Here is a 15,427-nt window from a genome sequence, read left to right as displayed (position 1 = left end):
AGCTGTTTTATGGATGATAGTTTGGAGAAGAGCAAGAATAGAAACAAAAAGACTGATGATAAGGCTATTAGAATTTAGGAGGAGATGAGTTAGAGTTTTTTGAGCAGCCTTGAGGTTGAAGACCGTGGATTTGTGGAATACTAGCAACACTGCTCTCTAGAGGTACCCTTCAACACCAGCTACACCTGGTGCAAGGAAAGAAAAGATGGTGGCCAGATGTGGTGGCTCATGCCTGTAATCCTAACACTTTGGGAGGTCAAGGCAGGCAGATCACCTGAGGTCGGGGGTTCAAAGCCAGTCTGGCCAACATGGGGAAACCCTATCTCTACTAAAAATACAAAAATTAACCAGGCATGGTGGTGGGTGCCTATAATCCCAGCTACTTGGGAGGCTGAAGCAGGAGAATCATTTTAACCCAGGAGGGTGGAGGTTGCAGTGAGCCGAGATTACATTTCACTCCAGCCTGAGAGAAAGAACAAAACTCTGTCTCCAAAAAAAAAAAAAGAAAAGAAAAGATGGTAGGACTGAGTCAGCATCTGAGAGTGAGATGAACAAATGGAAGCAGGCGAGTTAAAAGATCAGGCCTCATAGGACATGGTGGCTTATGCCTGTAATCCCAGCAAATTGGGAAGCTAAGGCAGGAGGACCACTTGAGCCCAGAAGTTCAAAACCAGCCTGAGCAAAATGGTGAGACCCTGTCTCCACAAAAAATACAAAAATTAGCCAGGCTTTGTGGCACATGTCTATAGTCCCAGCTACTCAGGAGGCTGAGGTGGGAGGGTCACTGGAGCCTGGGGAGGTTGAGGCTGCAGTTAGCTGTGATCATGCTACTGCACTCCAGCCTGGGTGACCGAGTGAGACCTTGTCTTTAAAAAAAAAAAATTGCCAGGTACAGTGGCTCACACCTGTAATCCTAGCACTTTGGGAGGCCGAGGTGGGTGGATCACCTGAGGTCAGGGGTTCAAGACCAGCCTGGCCATCATGGTGAAACCCCATCTTTTAAAAAAATAAAATAAAATAAAATAAAATAAATTCAGACCTCTAAGAGAACACACACACACAAAGCAGTGCTAGGGCTAGAACCCAGATCTTCTCATTCCTTGCCCAATACTCTTCTCACTGGACCATGGTTACCATCTAGCCATGAGCAAGAATCTAACCTGGCACTAAAAATGTTCCATGAGAGACCGCCAAGTGTATTAGTCCATTCTCATGCTGCTAATAAAAACATGCCTGAGACTGGGTAATTTGTAAAGGAAAGGGGTTTGATGAACTCACAGTTCCACATGGCTGGGGAGGCCTCACAATCATGGCAGAAGGCAAAGGAGAAAAGACACATCTTACATGGCAGCAGGCAAGAGAGATAGCATGTGCAGGGGAACTCCCCTTTATAAAACCATCAGATCTTGTAAGACTTATTCACTATCACAAGAAACAGCACAGGAAAGACCTACCCTCATGATCAATTACCTCCCACCAGGTCCCTTCCACACACATGGGAATTATGGGAGCTACAGTTTGAGATTTGGGTGGGGACACAGCCAAACCATATCACCAAGGTAATGTGGTGTGGTAGGCATGAAGATGGAAAGACTTGAGATCAAGTTCAGCCTCAGAGGTTTCCATAGTCATTAGATAAATCACTTAACCTTATTGGCCCCATAAATAGAGAGGCTTATCCTAGATGCTCACTATAAGGGCCCTTCCAGCTTTAAAGTTTCAATAATTGAAAATAAGATAGCAGATTCCTATTGCTTGTCCCAGTTTTCTTAGTCTTTGTGCAAGAAATCTTGCATGCATAGCATTGCCCCAACTTGGTGGAAAGCCTTTCTTATCAGCTAGAATTTTTCCTCCTTGTCTTGGATATTGAAAAGTTGAAAGGACCTCTGAACTAGGCTATGGGCTGCAAATGAGGGCAGGCTGGGCTCTGAGAGGAAGTGTCAGCTTTTCCGAACTCAGTCCAGCCTTTTCTCACAGCAAGTGTTCTCTTGGCTGTGGGGGAAACTCATCATTAATGGAAAGTGACAGAGAAAAAACATTTATCTCCCATAGAGCACTTCTACACTACCTGATACTTAGCTCATATCTGTTGGAAATGATAATTTCAGAAAATTGATTATGAATATATAGGTGGATTTTTTAGCCCCTGTGCTGGAAGATTAGTGTTTGCATTCAGACATACTCCTTTATTTTGACCAGGCTTATTTTTAAAGGTTGGTCCAGATATTGATTTGACTTTATCTATCATGATAGGTGAATTCATATTTCATTATGAATTTATACTTAAAAGCAATAAATTGGGCATTGGCGGCATCTCCCTTGAAGTAATAGAGTGATTGAGCATTGACAGGAGTTAACTTAGGATCTGAAGACCTTGCTAAAGAGCTCTGAAATGAAAGGACAAATTTTGACAGATGATGAAAATCTGTGGTGTTAAATAACTTTTGGCCCAGAATTTCTAGCCTGTGTTAGCAAAGAGATTAAGATTGATTGTCCTCTCATGTTGATTAAATTGTTTGTGAATATAGTAATTAACTAAAGTGAGCATTAATGAAGGGCCTTTGCTCATAACGTTACCGACCATCTCTCTAGGACCATTTCCTATAAAAAGGGAATCACAGTCTGCCTTCTGATTGCTTCTTTTATTCCACTTTGGATTTGTTAACATGAAAATGTAAGTTTTCATTTGGCTGACATTAATCAGTTTCTGTGTGAGGTTCTGTATCAAGATATCAAACAAGACCTAAAGGATTGAAGGTCCTAGTGGTGGTATTAAATTTTTGCATATAAATTAATGACCATGCAATGTTTCACGCCATTTTTCTCTTTCTTTCTAACAGCCTTGTTAGATACTGTGCCTTTAAGAATATAGAGACAGAAAGAGAAATTAATGACCCATTCAGAGCCTGGTCTAAAATCCAAGACTTCCTATTGCAGATCTTGCCTTTTCCATAAGAAAGTGCTTTTTCTCCTAATCATCCTCTTCCTCTAAAGCAGTGCTTCTCTACAATAGGATCACTTGAGGAATTTTTAAGGAATGTGGTTGTTGGGGCCCTCTTCAAACCAATTAAATCAGAGGCTTAGTAGCTGAGGCCAGGCATCAGTGTTTTGGGTTTTTTGGGTTTTTTTGGTTGTTTTTTTTTTTTTTTTTGTCCCTCCAGATTAGCTATACTGCATTATATTTTGGGGTTTTTTAAACCTTCTGCATGAGAAATTCCGGAAGTGTTTCTTAATGGATGTTACAGTTTGGCTGTGTCCCCACCCAGATCTCATCTTGAATTGTAGTTTCCATAATCCCCATATGTCATGGGAGGAATAGGTGGGGGTAATTGAATCATGGATGCTTTCCCCCATCCTGTTCTCATGACAGTTAGTTCTCACGAGATCTGATGGTTTTATAAAAGGCTTCTTTGACTTCACTGGGCACTCATTCTTCTTTCTGCCGCCATGTAAAGAAGGACATGTTTGCTTCCCCTTCTGCCATGATTGTAAATTTCCTGAGGTGCCCCTAGCCTTGTAGAACTGAGTCAATTAAACCTCTTTCCTTTATAGATTACCCAGTCTCAGGTATGTCTTTATTAACAGCATGAGAATGGACTAATACGAAGGGTCCCCAGGTAAACCTAATGTGCAGCTAGGCTTGTGAGCTACTGCCCTAGAGATGCAGTGTACCATCAGTGTCTCTAGCTGTTTTATCCCTAAATAATCGTTTGAAGAACTGGGGAACCTGCCATGCTTAACAAAAATTACTCTATTGATGGTCTGAACAACCACCATGTTTTTATTTAACAAAGAGTTTTCTGAGACTTCATAAATGTAATTCACAGTGGTGATCCTCTATGTTTATGAGTGCAGACACTACTAACAATTTCTTAAGGATGAAATTGAAAATTATAATCAGTTCAATGACAGACATTGCTGTGTGCAAGACCTTAAGCCAGGTGCTGTGAAAAAGACCATCCCTTATCCTTACAACTATATATATTTTCTTAAGTCTGTAATAGTCTAGTAAGAGAAAAATATGTATGCAAAGAACTCTCTAATTCCATATTCACATTTATATTCAATATTTATTGAGCACCCACTATGTGCCAAGCACTCTTCTAAATACTAGGAATACAATAGTGAGTACACCAGTGTCTGCCTCATAGAACTTAGCATTCCTAGTGGAAGAAAACAGATTTTAAACAAATATAAAGCAAGTCAACTCACTTAGCTTTGAGCTTCCTGAGAGCAGTGCCTTATTCATCTTTGCATGTCCTCTGTAAATGCTTGTCAAATGCAATGATAAATGTGTTGAATGCTCTATTAAAGGTATGAGAGCTTTTTGGAGCACTAAAGAGGAAGATTCGAGCCAACTGAAGAGACTAAGATTTCTTGGAGGAAATACCAAACTTGGCTTTAAACGTGGAGTAGGATTTTGACAAGCAGAAGTTATAAAGACATTTGCTTTTGCTAAGTGTTTCCTGTTGTAGCCCTATCCCCAGCAGCCTTCTGTGTGTATCATTGCTTATTAATACTGCTACTAGCCATTAAGCAATTAGTACTTATCAAACAGTTCTAATAAAACTATTAGATGGTGAAGTTTCCATATTATCTGTAGATAATATATGTAAGCTCTCCTTTTTCACTTATTCTCAGATATTTGAACCACTTTAGTCATCTGTGGAATACCAGATTCTAGAAACTGCTAGCATAGCCCTTGAAAACTCGTTAACCCCACATATTAGGTGCCCACCAGTCACTATGTAGTATAACACGTTAAATGAGGCCATAAAACTAAAAAGTCTAGAACTCTACTTTTTTTTTTTTTTTTTACTAATTAGCTTTGAAACCTGTACTTCTCCCAATGGAGTACTAAGCTGTGAATTACTGTTAAGAGATTTAGTTTTATGAGTTTTCCCTCTATTATTTTCCTGTTTTTTTCCCACAATGTTTCATTTACATCAACCTTTTCCTATTCCCTATCCCTTAAGATCCCACACATACCAGAGAAGAGAGCCTACTTCAGAGCTTAGTATAAATTCATTATCACTAGTTCTGTTAGAAATGAGCCTGCCAAATTACTAAGGACTCCTACCTACCACTTACTGCATACTTTCCATGTACTAGACATTTTACATATCTTGTCTGTCTACCTGCTTGGTAGATAGAATTATCATTTTTCAGATAATGAAAAATAGTCCTCCGAGCCTTAGTTAACCTGAAATCACACACTGTCTTAGGAAGGTGGCACCAGGATTCAAAGCCTTATTCTTTTTTTGTTTTGTTTTTGTTTTTGTTTTTTTCTGAGACAGAGTCTCACTCTGTCTCCCAGGCTAGAGTGCAGCGGTGTGATCTTGGCTCACTGCAACCTCCACCTCCCAAGTTCAAGTAATTCTCCTGCCTCAGCCTTCCGACTAGTTTGGATTATAGGTGCCCACCTCCGTACCCGGCTAATTTTTGTATTTTTAGTAGGGACAGGGTTTCACCATGTTGGTCAGACTCAAACTCCTGAGCTCGTGATCCACCCGCCTCAGCCTCCCAAAGTGCTGGGATTACAGGCATGAGCCACCACACCCAAACTTCAAAGCCTTATTCTTATCCCAGAGTCCATAATCTTCTTACTAATCATCCTATTTCTTGCCACTCCTTATTCTCCATGCTTTAAATAAGCACAGGTTTTTAGGGAAACAAAACCAGTGTTGCCAGGTTCCAGCCTAAGGTTCTTAGGAAGATAGCTAGAAAAGTAAGTTATGGAAGCAGATGGTGGAGGACTTTAAATCCCAGGCTAAGAAGTTTGGGGGTTTATCCAGTTGACAGTAGGAAATCACAAACATGTTGTAAGCAGGAGGGATGAAGATATGAAGAAAGTGATGTTTCCAAAAGATTAGATACTTGTGGAAATGTAAAGTAACAGAAATTGTATAATTTCGCCTGTTGCCAGGCAGCAGTTGAAGAGAAGTCTGGGATTTGCAATAAGAAGATGCTTTATTAGAGCAAGACAAGCACAGTAATACCTCTGAAAGGTACTCAGGAAATAGGTAACATGGGCCACATGTAGGACAGGGTTCAGAAAGAATTGCTTTGTACCTGGTATAAAAATATCAATTAAACTTGTTTTAAAACTAAGCAGGAGAGGCTAGCCGCGGTGGCTCACGCCTGTAATCCCAGCACTTTGGGAGGCCGAGGCAGGTGGATCATCTTAGGTCAGAAGTTCAAGACCAGCCTGGCCAACATGGTGAAACCCCATCTCTATGAAAAATACAAAAAATTACCTGGGCATGGTGGTAGGTGCCTGTAATCTCAGCTACTTGGGAGGCTAAGGCAGGTGAATTGCTTGAACCTGAGAGGAGGCAGAGGTTGCAGTGAGCCAAGATTGCACCATTGCACTTCAGCCTGGGCAACAGAGCAAGACTCTGTCTCCAAAAAAAAAAAAACTAAGGAGATTGAGTTGAGGATAGATGACAAGATTGGTGAGAGGCATGGGATATAAGGAAGGAAGGAGACAGCTTTTCAGTGGGCCATAGACAGAACTTGGGCAATTAAATTGGCTCCTGGTAGATGGATTTGGTACAACTGATTAAAAGGCAGGACAAGGGAATCATCCATTATGGTGTGTTTGCACTCATCATGGCCTGTCAGCACTAGATATCTCGCTTTACAGCTGACTCCAAAGGAAGCTAAATTTTCCTTTTCTCATCTATGACTTTTTTTGAGGTATAATTTATATACCTCAAAACTATCCATTTTAACTGTGCAATCCAGTGATTTTTTTTTATTTTTTTTTTTTTCAAAAATAAAGCAGGGGCTTTGCTATGTTGCCTAGTTTGGTCTTTTTTTTTTTTTTTTTGAGATGGAGTTTCACTCATGTTACCCAGGCTGGAGTGCGATGGCGCGATCTCGGCTCACCGCAACCTCCGCCTCCTGGGTTCAGGCAATTCTCCTGCCTCAGCCTCCTGAGTAGCTGGGATTACAGGCACGCACCACCATGCCCAGCTAATAATGTTTTGTATTTTTAGTAGAGACGGGGTTTCACCATGTTGACCAGGATGGTCTCGATCTCTTGACCTCGTGATCCACCCGCCTCGGCCTCCCAAAGTGCTGGGATTACAGGCTTGAGCCACCGTGCCCGGCCAATCCAGTGATTTTTAATAAATTTGCAGTTATACAATTACCTACCACTGCCTTCCAGTTTTAGAACATTTCCATCACTCCAAAAAGATCCTTCCTGCTAGCTTTCAGCCAATCCTCATTTCTACCCTACCCCCAGGAAACTATAAAACGGCCTTCACTCTCTAGACTTGCCTTCTCTGGACATTTCATATAAATACAATAATATAATAATAAGGTCTTTTGTGTCTAGCTTCTTTTACTTAACACAATATAATTTTTAAGTTTATGTAGATGCTTATAGTAATAATTTTTTTCAGTTATAAGAGTTAACTTAAGAGATTAGTTTATTATTTTCTATTGCAGAAGAGTAAATAGTATTATATTGTTTGGATACACTAAATTTTATTTATCCATTCACCAATGGATGGACCTTTGGATTGTTTCCACTTTGGGCTATCATGAATAATGCTATGAACATTGCATACAAGTCCTCCTGCAGACCTGTGTTTTCATTTTTGTTGAAGATTCCTAGGAGTGAAATAGTTGGGTTGTATGGTAAATTTAATTTTTTGGGAAATTGCTAAACTGTTTTCTCAAGCTGCTGAACCATTTCACATTTCCACATGAATATACAAGAGTTCCAGTTTCTCCATATGCTCATCAATACCTGTTGATGTCTGTCTTCTTTATTACAGTCATTCTAATAGGTATGTAGTAGCATATCATTGTGATTTTTTTTTTTTTTTTTTGGGACGGAGTTTCACTCTTGTTACCCAGGCTGGAGTGCAATGGCGTGATCTTGGCTCACCGCAACCTCCGCCTCCTGGGTTCAGGCAATTCTCCTGCCTCAGCCTCCTGAGTAGCTGGGATTACAGGCACGCACCACCATGCCCAGCTAATTTTTTGTATTTTTAGTAGAGACGGGGTTTCACCGTGTTGACCAGGATGGTCTCGATCTCTTGACCTCGTGATCCACCCGCCTCGGCCTCCCAAAGTGCTAGGATTACAGGCTTGAGCCACCGTGCCCGGCATCATTGTGATTTTAATTTGCATTTTCCTAATGATGCTGAGCATTGTTTCATGTACTTATTAGCCATTCACTTGTCTTGTTTGATAAACTGTCTGTTCAAATCTTTTTTTAAATCAGATTATTGGCCTTCCCATATATTGAGTTATAGTAGTTCTTTATGTAATTCTAGATACAAGTCCTTTTTTATTTTTATTTTTTGAGACAGTCTCCCTCTGTCACCCAGGCTGGAGTGCAGTGGTGTGATCTCAGCTCATTGCCACCTCTGCCTCCCAGATTCAAGCAATTCTCCTGCCTCAGCCTCCTGAGTCGCTGGGATTACAGCCCCCCACCACCATAACTTGGCTAATTTTTGTATTTTTAGTAGAGATGGGATTTTGCCATATTGGTCAGGCTGGTCTTAAATTCCTGACCTCAGGTGATCTGCCCACTTTGGCCTCCCAAAGTATTGGGATTACAGGCGTGAGCCACTGTGCCTGACCTGGATGTAATTCCTTTATCAAACATATGATTTTCAAGTATTTTCTCCCAGCTTATAATTTATTTTCTCATTATTTTGAAGCACAAAATTTTTTAATTTTGATGAAGTCTAACCAATCAGGTTTTTCTCTTTTATGGCTTGTGCTTTGGGTGTCATCCAAGAACTCTTGCTTTACTCAACATCATGAAGATTTTCTCCTCTGTGATTTGTTTTTTTGTTTGTTTGTTTGCTTTTGAAACAGAGTTTTGCTGTTGCCCAGGCTGGAGTTCAATGGCATGATCTCAGCTCACTATAACCCCTGCCTCCTGGGTTCACGCAATTCGCAATTCTCATTCCCCAGCCTCCTGAGTAGCTGGGATTACCGGCGTGTGCCACCATGCCTGGCTAATTTTTGTACTTTTAGTAGAGATAGGGTTTCTCTGTGTTGGCCAGGCTAGTCTCAAACTTCTGGGCTCAAGTGATTTGCCCACCTCAGCCTCCCAAAGGACTGGGATTACAGGCGCGAGCCACTGTGCGCAGGCTCTCCTGTATTTTCTTCTAAAAGTTTTATCCACTGCTTTTTGAGACAGAGTTTTGCTCAGCTGGAGTACAATGGTGCGATCTTGGCTCACTGCAACCTTCACCTCCTGAGTTCAGCGATTCTCCTGTCTCAGCCTCCCAAGTAGCTGGGATTACAGGTGTGTACCACCACATCTGGCTAACTTTGTATTTTTAGTAAAGACAGGGCTTCACCCAGTTGGCCAGGCTGGTCTCGAACTCCTGACCTCAGGTGATCGGCCCGTCTCGGTCTCCCAAAGTGCTGGGATTATAGGCGTGAGCCACCGCGCCTGTCCATGCTTTTAGTTTTGAAAGACAATTCTATTTACTTGCTTAACAACTTCCTAATGTTAAATTCGTTTTTAAACAACCTAAAGAAGTATCTCTATTGTCTACAAACTGTTATTAATCTTATCTTCTTTTTAGAGTCACCTAAAGCCCAGTTTTATATAAGTCCATCTTTCCAAAGGTAGATAGATAACCAGTTTGTTGAACAATTAGTCACAGAGTAACTTCTCTATTTTCCCCTCACAGTATGTCAAGAATATCCCTTTATTGCAAAGCCTAAGAGACAGTTCCTTTTCTCAATTATGTCTGCAGTTTAAGTCACCTGCCAATAGATTGCTGCATATGCTGTAGCCTTCTTGTCCAAACAACTTAATTTGCAATAAACATATCCTTTCGCTTTCCATTTTCACAGCCACAAAGCTTATGTTATAGTCTTACTCTAGCTTTTTTCTAATAGCCCTCTGGATTTTTACTATAGTAATTACCAAAAAAAAAAAAAAAAAAAAAGAATTTTGTGACTGACATCATCTTTTCTTTAAGGAGACCTGTCTAAATTTTAAGCTCTGTAAAAATTAAGGCCTGTGTCCAGTGCAATTTTATTTCCCTCGCTGTTCTTGGCATAATGCTAAGTGGTTAGTAAGTGCTCAATAAATTTTTTATCTTTGTGATTAAATTATAGTGTTGTATATTTGGATTTAATAGTTATATAATGTGATTTGCAGCCCACTGTTTTTCTAAATCATCAAATGAATAGCCATTCAGTTTATATTGCTCTCTCTCTGTCCTCAGATAATTCCCAGCATAAGCACTCTGGTCTTGAGCTGTAATATTTGATGTTTCACAGTGTTTAATGAGACTAACAAACATTAGCAGTTATTTATCATCACAGTGGGACACATTTCCTCTACCACGCTCTAACTGTTTTAGGAATTTTATGTTAACCTTTTAGCCTCAAATACCCTTTGAATAACTTAGTCCCCTAACTCTCCAACCCCTACAGGATTTTATACCTTAATAAGAAAAATAAAAGAGTTTTAGCATGTTGTGTGTATATGTGTGTTGTGTGTGGTAAAATATACATAACAAAATTTACCAGTTTAACCATTTTTAAGTGTATAGCTCAGTGACATTAAGTACTTTACATTGTTGTACCACCATCAACACCATCCATTTCCAGAACCCGTTCATCTTCCCAAACCGGAAATCCTTACCATTAACAATAGCTCCTCATTCTCCTCCCCAGCTCCTGACAACACTATTTTTGACTACTCTCAGTACCTCATATAAGTTCAGTCATATAGCATTATCTTTTGTCCTTTTGTGGCTACTTTATTTCACTTGGCATAATGTCTTCAAGGCCAATCATGCTGCAGATTGTGTCAGAATGTTCCTTTTAAAGGATAAACAATATTCCATTGTGTGTATATGCTGTATTTTGTTTATCCATTTATCCATCGATAGACTATTGGATTGCTTCCACCTTTATGTGTCTTTTGATGGAGAGAAAAGGAAGATTAGTATCTATCCATAAGCAATGATATTGTACAACCTGTACTTCTAATCCTTTGGGATTCTCCTCTAAATGTTGATTCTAGCCAGTGCCTACATTAAATAGCATACTGTGGCATCCATAATGAAACCTAACTCTGGATACTCTAAGGCAAAGCCAAGAGAGTGACCCCAAATTAGGGAAAAAGCATATAATATAGGCCTTCCAGTCCACTACCAAAATTACGACACTTGGTACATAGTAAGTACTCTATAAATGTTTGAATAAATGCTAAGTACAGACATACCACTGTTCATAATTGCCAAAAGTAGCCCAAATAGAATAAGAATAAACAAATTGTGGTATTCACACAATGAAATACTTGATAGCAATAAAATTAATGGACTACAGATATACACAAAAACATGATCAAATCTTAGAGAGGCCATAGATAACAGAATGTCTACTGCATGATTCCGTTTATACTGTTCCACAACAGATAAAATTAAACAACTGTTTTTGTAAATATGCTGTTTACATATAAACATGCTATTTTTTAAAAAAAAAGCAAGAAAATGAATTCCCTAAAAGTCAGAATAGTGGTTTTTGTCAGTGGGGGTTGCGCAGCAGCTGCAGCTTATGATTAGGAAGGGACATGTTGTGGGGAGGGATGAAGCTTCTGGAATGCTGACAGTCTGTTCCTTGACCCGAATGAAAGTTCTATAGGTATTCACTTTGCAACAGTTTGATGATGAGTTTTACATTTATGCACCTTTCTACATAGTCATTGTATTTCACAATAAAGTTTTTTAAGTTCTATGATTCTAAGGAAAAAAAATTATAAAAGATCATGTGACATAATTATACAGTCTTTTTTGCTGTGTTTTGTTTTTGAGACAGCATCTAGCACTGTCACTCAGGCTGGAGTGCTGTGGCACAATCCCAGCTCCCTGCAACCTCTGCCACCAGACTCAAGCAATCTTCCCACCTTAGCCTCCCAAATAGCTGGGACTACAGGCACACACCACCGCACTCAGCTAACTTTTTTTGTATTTTTTTAGAGATGAGGTTTTACCATGTTGCCCAGTCTGATGACAGAGTTCAAGTGATCCTCCTGCCTCGGCCTCCCAAAGTGGTGGGATTACAGGCATGAGTCACTGTACCCAGCCTTATACAGTCTTTTAGCTTTCAGTTTGATGAGATAAGAAAGACAGAGTTGACCCAGTTTGGAGACTACCAGGAAAGAACTGTAGATTGTATTTAGATTTCCTTATTACTGAGTTCCTGATGTGAGTTCTGGGGTCTGTAGTTTGAGGAAATGAAAATTGTGAGAGGAGCAGCACTAAGTAGAAGCCAGTCTACATCTGCAGCCCATTAAGGACCTGATGCTTCATTAAAGCATTAACATCAGTGTCTGGGACATCTAGGACATTGCCCAGTGTTTTCCCTTTTTAGTAACTGCATTCATTTCCATCACAGCATGATGTGGGGGAAGCAGGGAAAAGGCAAATAGGATAAATCTTCCTCCGTATAAAGGAATTCCCAGTAGTCCCTGTTTCTATAAGTACTTTTTCTTGATCCATCATTGAAAGTAGAATTAGAGATCAGCAAATCTTTGAACAGCTTTTGAAAAAAATGTCTTCATTCACAGAATTTCATCAGATTAAAGTTAGGTGGCAAATTACTTTGTGAGTAGCTTTTAAATTGAGATAATACGTTGATTTTCGGTAGCTTTGAAGGTTGAAAAAAAGAAAAAAAAGAAATTGAGATAATGAACAGCTTCCTCATTACTTAGAATTTGCTCAATACTGACACGCTTCCCCAGGATATCACCGACTTTGGTGATTGTTTAATTAGCTTAAGCCTCAGAAAGCTTAGCTGGCCTGTGAGCAGACTATTAAACTGGAAGTCCTGACTCTGATTTTACTTCTTAAGATGTGTAACAGATCAAGTAGCAATAGCCCAATTAGGAAGTGTCATAATAGATAGTGTGTCTAATTGGAGCTCACAGTTAGAAATATTTTCATTAGGCCAGGTGAAGTGGTTCACAGCTGTAATCCCAGCACTTTGGGAGGCTGAGGTGGGTGGATCACATGAGGTCAGGAGTTCAAGACCATCCTGGCCAACATGGTGAAAGCCTGTTTCTACTAAAAATACAAAAATTAGCCGGCCCTGGTGGTGCAGACCTGTAATCCCAGCTACTCGGGAGTCTGAGGCAGGAGAATCACTTGAACCTGGGAGGCGGAGGTTGCAGTGAGCCCATTGCACTCCATCCTAGGTGACAAAAGTGAAACTGTCTCAAAAGAAAAAAAAAGAAATATATTTATTAAGATATTCAGCCATCACTGTAAGCAGCTTTGTCAGATTTTACATGTAAGAGGGAAGCAATTTGCCAGTTTGCCTTTCTCGGGGTAAAAGTCAAGAATTTCGTTCCCCTGCTATTTATGAATTTGACATTCCTTGATTAATTTATTCAGTTTCTGTTCTAGACATGAGCATACATTTCTGATTTGCAGACTATTTCTGAATCACTGCCTGTCCATATTGTGCTGCTTTTTGTTACAGGTCCTGCCTTACCTTGCTGTCCCTCCTCTTTCAGGGTCTGACATTTCAGGAGGTGGAGAACTTCTTTACTTTCCTAAAGAACATTAATGATGTGGACACTGCATTGAGTTTTTACCATATGGCTGGAGCATCTCTTGATAAAGGTAATGAAACTCAAAAGTGTTTGTGAAGGTATGAGCATTAGATCTGTAATCTCTTGGGTGACTGTCCCTCCTTAACAGTAAAACGTAAGTTTTTCTTGGTGTGTGTTTTGATTTGTTGACATCGTATGAGCCTTGCATGTCACTCTGAGATGCCAAGCTCGGTGCATATATTTTCTTGTGCTAAGGCCGTAGTCTGGGCAGGTGCCCGTCTTTTAATGACTAACCTTGAAAATAAGCATCTAGGCCGGGCGCGGTGGCTCAAGCCTGTAATCCCAGCACTTTGGGAGGCCAAGGCGGGTGGATCACGAGGTCAGGAGATCGAGACCATCCTGGTCAACATGGTGAAACCCCATCTCTACTAAAAATACAAAAAAAAACATTAGCTGGGCATGGTGGCGCGTGCCTGTAATCCCAGCTACTCAGGAGGTTGAGGCAGGAGAATTGCCTGAACCCAGGAGGCGGAGGCTGCGGTGAGCCGAGATCACGCTATTGCACTCCAGCCTGGGTAACAAGAGTGAAACTCCGTCTCAAAAAAAAAAAAAAAAAAGAAAATAAGCATCTAAACTGAGGTACAGGGCATGAAACTGCAGAACTTCCCCCGTCCGAGCCAGAGTCATTACATACACAATGGGAAGCTAAAGTCACTATACAATTTAAGTTATATCTTTGATGAGAAGGAATGCTTTAGTTTATTTCTTTTATTAAGATCATTTTTTAAGATAATATGACTGAGAATAGCACCCCTGCTCCTTTGGCCTACTTCATAGAAATTCAGTTACAGTTTGTACAAGCAATGTGAAAAAATGGAGGAATTGAAAGCACAGTTTTTCCCCCCAACATTTTCTTATGAAAATTTTTAAACATTCAGAACAGTTGAAATAATTATTTAAATAACATCCATATATTCAGCTCAACTGACATTTTGCTATATTTGCTGATTGTATGACTATGCATATCTTCGTCTCTCTAATCAATCTTATTTCCTGACATGGTCAAAGTAGTTGCAAATTTAAGTATACTTCACTCCCAAATACATCAGTTTGATTTTTTTTTTTTTTTTTTTTAAGATGGAGCCTTACCCTGTCGCCCAGGCTGGAGTTCAATGGCGCGATCTTGGCTCACTGCAGCCTCTGCAGTGAGCCTCTCGGGTTCAAGCGATTCTCCTGCATCAGCCTCCTGAGTAACTGGGATTACAGGAGTGTGCCACCACACTGGGCTAATATTTTGTATCTTTTTTTTTTTTTTAATATTTTGTATCTTTAGTAGAGACGGGGTTTTACCATGTTGGCTAGGCTGGTCTCGAACTCCTTGACCTCGTGATCCACCCACCTCGGCCTCCCAAAGTGCTGGGATTATAGGCAGGAGCCACTGCGCCCAGCCCAGTATGAGTATTAACCAAAATTCAAGATTCATTTAAAGTTCCTTCATGCCCCTTCACAGTTTTTGCCCCCACTCACCAAGAGGCAACCTTTGCACTGCATATTTTTCCACCATAGATTAATTTTGCTTTTTCTAGAACTTCATACAATGGAATTATACAAATGTACACTCCTTCTAAGGTTTCACTTAATGTTTTGAGACCTAGCTCTGTTGTATGTCAGTAGTTTAATCCTTTCTTATGATGAGTGTTAACCCTTGTATGAATATAGCCAGGCAGGTGGATCACCTGAGGTCAGGAGTTCAAGACCAGCCTGGCCAACATGGTGAAACCCCGTCTTTACTAAAAATACAAAAAATTAGCCAGGCATGGTGGCGCACACCTGCAGTCCTAGCTACTAAGGAGGCTGAGGCAGAAGAATCGC

General features: G+C 40.2%; 1 protein-coding gene across 7 annotated transcripts in view; it reads left to right on the top strand.

The window, feature by feature from the left end:
• MICU1 (mitochondrial calcium uptake 1) overlaps positions 1-15,427 on the top strand; it is a 236,443-nt gene that overhangs the window by 189,410 nt on the left and 31,606 nt on the right. For all 7 annotated transcript variants that reach the window (XM_032256311.1, XM_032256308.1, XM_032256312.1 and 4 more), the window contains one exon: positions 13,517-13,625. In XM_032256311.1, the coding sequence (XP_032112202.1) occupies positions 13,517-13,625 (109 nt within the window). The remainder of the gene's footprint in view (positions 1-13,516; positions 13,626-15,427) is intronic.

The sequence above is a fragment of the Sapajus apella genome, unplaced genomic scaffold (assembly GCF_009761245.1).
Source record: "Sapajus apella isolate SASKATOON/1434 unplaced genomic scaffold, GSC_monkey_1.0 scaffold94, whole genome shotgun sequence".
In the NCBI taxonomy this organism is placed as follows: Eukaryota; Metazoa; Chordata; class Mammalia; order Primates; family Cebidae; genus Sapajus; species Sapajus apella.
The sequence above is the reverse complement of the archived record's forward strand: the minus strand, read 5'-3'. Positions and strand labels throughout refer to the sequence as shown.